The sequence below is a fragment of the Anguilla rostrata genome, chromosome 17 (genome assembly GCF_018555375.3).
Source record: "Anguilla rostrata isolate EN2019 chromosome 17, ASM1855537v3, whole genome shotgun sequence".
NCBI classification, from domain to species: domain Eukaryota; kingdom Metazoa; phylum Chordata; class Actinopteri; order Anguilliformes; family Anguillidae; genus Anguilla; species Anguilla rostrata.
In genome coordinates, this window is record NC_057949.1 from 13,588,251 (window position 1) to 13,595,145 (window position 6,895).

The 6,895-nt window shown below is 39.2% G+C and overlaps 1 protein-coding gene across 1 annotated transcript; it reads right to left on the reverse strand.

The window, feature by feature from the left end:
* Positions 1-818: 818 nt before the first annotated feature.
* On the reverse strand, positions 819-5,083 carry uncx (UNC homeobox). The gene is made up of 3 exons (XM_064315881.1): positions 4,640-5,083; positions 3,644-3,819; positions 819-2,181 (listed from the first exon to the last, which is right to left on the reverse strand). Exons 1-3 carry the CDS (start codon positions 4,896-4,898, stop codon positions 1,135-1,137), a joined length of 1,482 nt encoding a protein of 493 aa, XP_064171951.1. The 5' UTR covers positions 4,899-5,083; the 3' UTR covers positions 819-1,134.
* Positions 5,084-6,895: the final 1,812 nt, after the last annotated feature.

Here is a 6,895-nt window from a genome sequence, read left to right on the forward strand (position 1 = left end):
CAGAATGAATGCTTTTAATAATTTGGGTTTAAATTTCAGAGGAACTGGTGGCGTTTGGAGTAAGCGCCATGCAAATTCAGGAGATTGCGTCTTCGGAATACGCGTATTTTCCCCCTTTTCTTACCTCTGCTTTACATCAGGCCATCTTTGCTAATATTTTCTCGGTGCAGATGTCCTAGAGCCACCCTAAAACATCCCAGAGGACCCCAACCCTATTAAAACAAATGTGCTCTCCTTTTGTAAAGAGGCGCGTTTGCTGCGCCTGCCCTATTACAGGCGACAGATGATCAATAGGCTGATAACACAGGAACATCAATATAAGCGACAGAACAATGAGGGATATCATCGAACATCTATCTTAATATAGCCAGCTACAAGAGGCCTGACAAACACAATAGCTCATGAAAATTCCGCCCCACGAATTCCCATCTCCTAACCAATATGCACACACACTCCCCCAGCTGCCGAGGCTATTATTTTCCTTTTTCAATTTGACACCCCAGCCTTTCATGCTAATTCTATTATTGTAGGAAGTTTATGTGATTCCATATCACTAGAAATCGGTAATGTATAATAACCCCTCGGGCTAAAAAAAATAATAAATAAAAAAGAATGCCTGCAGTGGCCACCGGGAAAAATAATTACTTTCATATCAAAACTCTGCAGGAGCCGACCGGGTCCTATCGCCTCCGGCTCGTAACCTCATTTCAAGGAGCTTTTTAAATGAATACATTTCTAAAGCAACAAACTAACACGAAATGTGACTTTGCTAGAAAACGGTTATTTAGCTCTGTCTATCTATCATAGGCACACACGCATTTTGTTTCTGTTACAATAAGTTTATTTATCAAAACGTTACATAAATATCTTAATACTTTGCATTTTTACGAGTGAGGATTGTGTTGTTCTCTTATGTCCTTTACGGTTTTTCACAGAGGTCCTGCTGCTAATATTTAAATAAACATTTTCATAACCCACAAAAGATACAGATAGTTTATCTTCCACCTGAATTAGAATATATCAATATATCAACTTTGAAATGAGAAGTTTACATATACTGATACGTCAAAAGATTTTGCATCTTGTGCTGAGCTTTGGGAATGTGAGAAGTGTTTAGCAATATGATTCTCTACATTACTCCATATCAATGTCTTTACAGTGTGTGTTTGTTTCTGTGGGACTGTTGGTTCTCTTTGATTCAGAGCAAGTTGTAGGCCTGCAGTCTTGCAACGATTTCTCTTTTAACTCTGGAAGCGGAGACTGGACGCTACATTCCGTCTGCCGTTTGTGTGCTTCGCTAGGAGAATGGCCTGTTCCGTTGTGCGTCGCGTGGACAGGGCTGTCTTGAGGAGAATTTTCTGTTCCGGGAAAACTGCAGTGTTCTTTGTCTGTGGGCCCGTTGCTGTTGACTTTGATGCAGTCGTGATTGTTATTATTTGTGCTAATATCTCCTGTATGTGTACTCGTAAAGTGTGACTGATTGGAACTGTCAGCAGGTAAGCCTCGATGTGCCGTGTTAACCGTATCCGGTCCTGGCCCTGTCTTTAATGCAGTCTGTTGTACAATGAAACCAAGCGGTTGAGTGATTGGGTACAGTAAGAAATGTCCTTTTCCTATCAAAGGCCGTGGGGTAGGTAAAGCTGGAAAATCCAAATTGGGTTTGCGCCGTGGAGTTGAGTCCGACAGAAGGCTTTCTACACTGAAAGGGTTCAATTTCTGAAGAGTGGACGTTCTGCCGTTGGGACACAAGTTGTGACTGCAGTCGGTGGAGTCCAGTTCTGATATGCTAGCGTCCTGTCCCACGTGTCTTTGGCTGTTCGTTTTTAGTCGTGTTTGGTCACAGCTTGATTCGGTTTGGTTTCGGTCCGCCGATTGTGAACGCGAACCAAAGACACTAGGTGGCTGCTCACTGTCCGTTATTTGTGAAACTCCGCTGTCACTGTCTGATCCCGGCGTGTGGAATAAATCACCCGATGCGAGTTTGTTCTGTGATCTCAGAAGCTTTCGTTCTTGCTTCCTTCTCTTTTTCTCCATCCTCTCAAGTTCTCTCCGGGCAATTTCTTCGGGGTCCATCGGCTCTCCGCTGCATGACGTTGGGTGGGAGTTGTGAGCCGGCCGCCCAGGTCCTTTCTTTGTATTCTCTTTTTTCCTCCATTTAGCCCTGCGATTTTGGAACCAAACCTACACAGAGAAGAAGGAAAATAATTACTTTATCTCAGCCAATGAATGCAATTCAGCTCCAGTGGACTCCGTGCATTGTTTTCTTTTAGGCCAGTGTTGGCCTTACTCATTTTGGACAACAGCAGCCTAATTGTTTTGCGTAATTTATAATAAAATGTGCCCTAATTTTTTTTTTTTTTTTTAAGTCATAAGGAAAAGGAAGTTCGGAAGCCAACCACACATTGGGCCCTCCTCGTGTGAATAGCCTACAGTTAAATACCAGTGATACTTGGCCCCAGAGATTTGCCACAAACATGGCTGAACATTTTAAAAGATACGGAGTAGGCCCACACATGATTACAGGCCAATTCTTTCGCACACGTTAAATTCAACGGAGACTCATTTTCTTAATTAAGGAAATTTACTAAATGCTAATAATATTGGTTTATGTAAAGAAAATTCAAGGTCATATTCAAACAGCTACTTATGAAAATACTTTCATAAAATAATTTTCGTGGAAATAATTTTGCGGAGGTATAATACGATCTGTCGTATTTGGGTAGGTTACAATATTGTCTCCATGCATCCGTAAATGAGAGTGTACATCGCATTGACATATTCATTGCAATAACGCATGCACACTAATTAAATACAGAAATCGAGTCGTTCAAACATACACAACACACATCAAATACAAAAACAAAACTGGATTTGTGAATATCGATAAATGTAAATGTTTAAATCGGGTAAAATATTATTATGGATGCCATGAAAGCATACAGATGCGTTTTGTTTCAGTAGCCTACAGCTAAAAGCTAGCCAGATCCCCTTTTTGGACTGCGGGTGTGCCTTTGTGTTGACTGACCTCAATGAAAGCTACTCATTATCGCATTACAGAGAAATTGAGTGTCTCGACTTCTCTTAAAGACCTCCGGAAAATACTGAATAAAGTCCTTGAAATTGAGATGTCAAATAATTCAGTATGTTCAATTCCTCCCCGAGCATAGCCAACCTTTGTTCATTTTTAAATACTTCTACCTTGGAAATACAATGTTAAACCGACATATCTATCTATTCTGAAGTATTGTCCAACCAGCTGCGTAATTACTGAAGTTGCCAATATCAATAAAAATACCAAAGTTTTTAAAAGGTGTTAATCTCATAAATTAAGAAAAAAGAAAGAAAAAAAAAAAGACAGAACTGCCATGTGAAGTTCAACTTCATTGGATAATTAGTCTTGGTCAGAGCCTGCAAATATAATTTATAGTCATGCCAGTAGAATTTTTTAAGGAAATAACTAGAATCTGTGTTATCGTTCCTCATTATTATTATTATTATTGGTCTTGTTATTATAATTATTGTTATTATTATTATTATTATTATGATGTCGTGTTTTCAAATGTAACGTATGAATTGCTTTTAAAACGTAACAAAATAATGGCGTTTTGTGAGAAAAAAGTAACACAAAACAAACGTTATTTACCTGGACTCTGGACTCTATCAAATCCAGTCTCAGTGCAAGTGCTTCCCTCATAAAAACATCCGGATAGTGACTCTCTGTAAAAGCCTTTTCTAATTCCTCCAGTTGCCATCCAGTGAAATTTGTACGAGTTCTTCTCCTCTTACAACCAGGGCTATCTTTGTCTTGGTCTGCAGAATCTACAGCGAAGGAGAGAGAGGTTTCGTGAACACACACTTTACAGTTTAAAACAACTGTGTAGCTATAGCTGCCTCTAAACTGATCTCAGTTTGCAGTGCGTATCATGTCCATGCACGATGGGCCTACACGCCGTGACATTATATTTCCTTCGTGTTGTTAGTTACTTCAGCATTTCGCCATTAACAATGAAGTATTCAAATAAATGAATGCTTGTCTAATAATATGGATGATCTTTACACTTCACAATGGATAAATCAGTTGTAGTCACCGAATTTGGAGGCTTGTAGGCTATACCAATATTAGTGTACAAAATCACATAAATGTTAATTCACAAGAGGCACTTTGTATTTTTAAAATACAATAATTTTTATTTACAGTATGAAATCTGCTTTGCTTTCCCGAGACAACAAAGAAACAATTTACATGTTACTCCATAGTTCTTTTTCCCAATATATTACCTTGTTGTCTCATTGACGCTGTAATTTAAAGCTATTAGATCTATATTCTGTATAACCTAGGGTTCTGTTGGAATCGTACCTACTGTATTGATTTAGTTCGCTGCACGATACACCCATTCACGAGTTTAGGCAAAGCGACTATTTATACCGTGATAATCAAAACAAACAAAATAAGCTCATCCAGATACCGTTCTTTGTTTCTTGGACGACAGATTAGTTAGCAAAATGCCTTCTGAAAAGAGAAAAAACCTTGTTTATTATTTTCATTGTAAACCCCGCATTCTATAGAGACATTGTCTCATTTGTGTAATTCTTGGTTCGCAGCCGGGGTTTTGTATGGTATTATACCCCGCGTGCTTACCTGTCAGTTTGTACTGCTGGTTATCTCCATTCATACTGCAGCCAGACGAGAGGAGAGGATTTGAATTAACCACGGAAGCTGTGCAGGAGCCATTCAGTAATCCGTCTATGGAGAAAGGAACCGCGGCTGCAGACTGGAGTTGGTGTCCGGCTAATTCGTATGCATGATGATGGCTCAAATGGTACGGAAAGCCCACCATCCCGCCGAGAGAGCCTCCATACTGGGCGCGAGGGTGCTCTAGTATCCTACTGTCCATCATCTCCCGGACAAGAGAGGCCAACGTCTGGAGGCTGGTTGTGGGGACTTCGAAAGCATGCAGCGAGAGTGGCTACCGAGGAGGGGACACGATAAAGAGGAGGATCAGCTTTACTTTATCAACATCAAGCTCCCAATAATTAGCCTAGGCTTTGGGAATTTGGGACCAATAAGGAACGTTAATCGTCCGTGACGTCAGAGACGTGGTTGGAAAACGTTTTCCATATCGATTGCTAATTAAACCTGACATCCACCTCAATAAACAATATCAGAGCTGTCACAACAGGACTAGGGGGGTTGCTTTGATAAGAACTACATCTCAGGGTGGTGTGGAGTGGTAGCGATCTGATTGATATCCAGTTAAACAGGCTGCTAAACAGACAGAACGGAGATTTGTCGCTATGGCTCACTCGCGCTTTGAACAATAAAAGATCCCCCCTAAATTTCATAACAACATGCCGTATCGATTTTTCCAGCATGTTTTACTACCAGGGAAGATGTTTTTTTCAGCTACAGAAACATTTTCCGCATAATAGACTGACCCAATACAAGGGATTTTCCAAGCTTTCAAAAGCTTGTCATGTTAATTTTAAAATTACATACCTTTCCTTCTTGCAGATTTGGAAAGTACAAGACAATAGGTCGAATTGTCAGAGGCAATTAAAAAATGGTTCTTAATTCTGTCTTGTCGATTTGAACACCATTATTGAATTATTAATTACACATTAGCTTAATTAACCATATCTCATATTTAGCGCGGAGGAGAGAAATTAAACATTAAGGAAAAATATATTCCCAGTCTTACTTCGCTAATAATTAATAGTGAGTACTGCCCAGTTCACAATAATTACATGCAATTAAATATAAAACGTAATTTCCATTGATTTTATTCTAATTATGGAAATAATAGTAGGAACAAAACGACGACTAATAAATAAAAAAATCACACGCACGAATGCACGCACGCACGCGCGCGCACACGCACGCACATACACTGGACAATGGTGTTTATGCAACAGAGCAAATATAATACATAATTTGTCATCAATAAAACATTAAAGCCACATTGAGGTTTAATGCGTGTGTGTGTGTGTGTGATTTTTACTTAGGCTATTTAATTATAAGCCTAGGCTACATCTCACTACTAGACAAGAACAATGAACTTTCATAAAAACTACACATTTTGAAATATTCAGTAAACATTGTCAGTTTTATTTCTATATCAGATGCCAGTGTGGGCATAATGACAACAACGCAAGGTATAGCCTGTAATTTTTTATCAAAAGGTGATTTTGTGACTTTTGCGACTTGTGGTATTTATGTGGTGGGGAGTCGCCATAAACGTTAGGCTTGATAAATGTAATACGGTGAACAACTTAATGTAGGCTACGATGCGACTACCGTGGCCATTTCAGGTTTGCACATGTGCAGTTCAGTCCTCTACCACCTCCCAAAGGAAAGGAGCAATGTGATTACAGGAAATATTTCCAAAAAAAAGTTGTTGAGCGAGCTAAGTAAAACTCTGTTCCGGAAGTATAAGTGCATTCGTGTATAAGGCTTTATTTTTAATAGCATCAAATCAAATCACACATCATTTAAGAACTTATCTGTCCTTGAAAAGTTAGTATTTTGCTACCCAAAATAAACAATGTTCCCGCCTGTATACATGTAACAGCTGTTACAGTTATGCCGTCTCTGAGCTGTTATACCAAACATCTTGGTTTCTGTTGTTATATGTTTACAGAATGCCATCTGAAGATAAAACGAGAGGGTTGGTACCCAGGGAGGTCATGGAGAGGGCTTCAGATTTGGAGATTAGGGACTCTAGATGGTGTTGAAAGCCATTTACATGTAGTGTCCTTTTGGGGAGACCTTAGGCATTTAAATGTTTAATATTTATTAAAGAAAATTAATTTTACTCATCAATGTTTTTGGCTTTTAAAGTTAGTTCAGTGTTAAATGGTTGTGTTCTGCTAATTTGCTTACTGCATTGACATAGCC

Bases quoted from the DNA above. Each gene is read 5' to 3' on its own strand.
- uncx (XM_064315881.1), bottom strand. From the start codon at position 4,898: ATGATGGACAGTAGGATACTAGAGCACCCTCGCGCCCAGTATGGAGGC. The intron at 3,820-4,639 runs GTAAGCACGCGG...CCTTCGCTGTAG, and splicing joins CCAGCAGTACAAACTGACAG to ATTCTGCAGACCAAGACAAA. The intron at 2,182-3,643 runs GTAAATAACGTT...TTCTCTGTGTAG, and splicing joins TGATAGAGTCCAGAGTCCAG to GTTTGGTTCCAAAATCGCAG.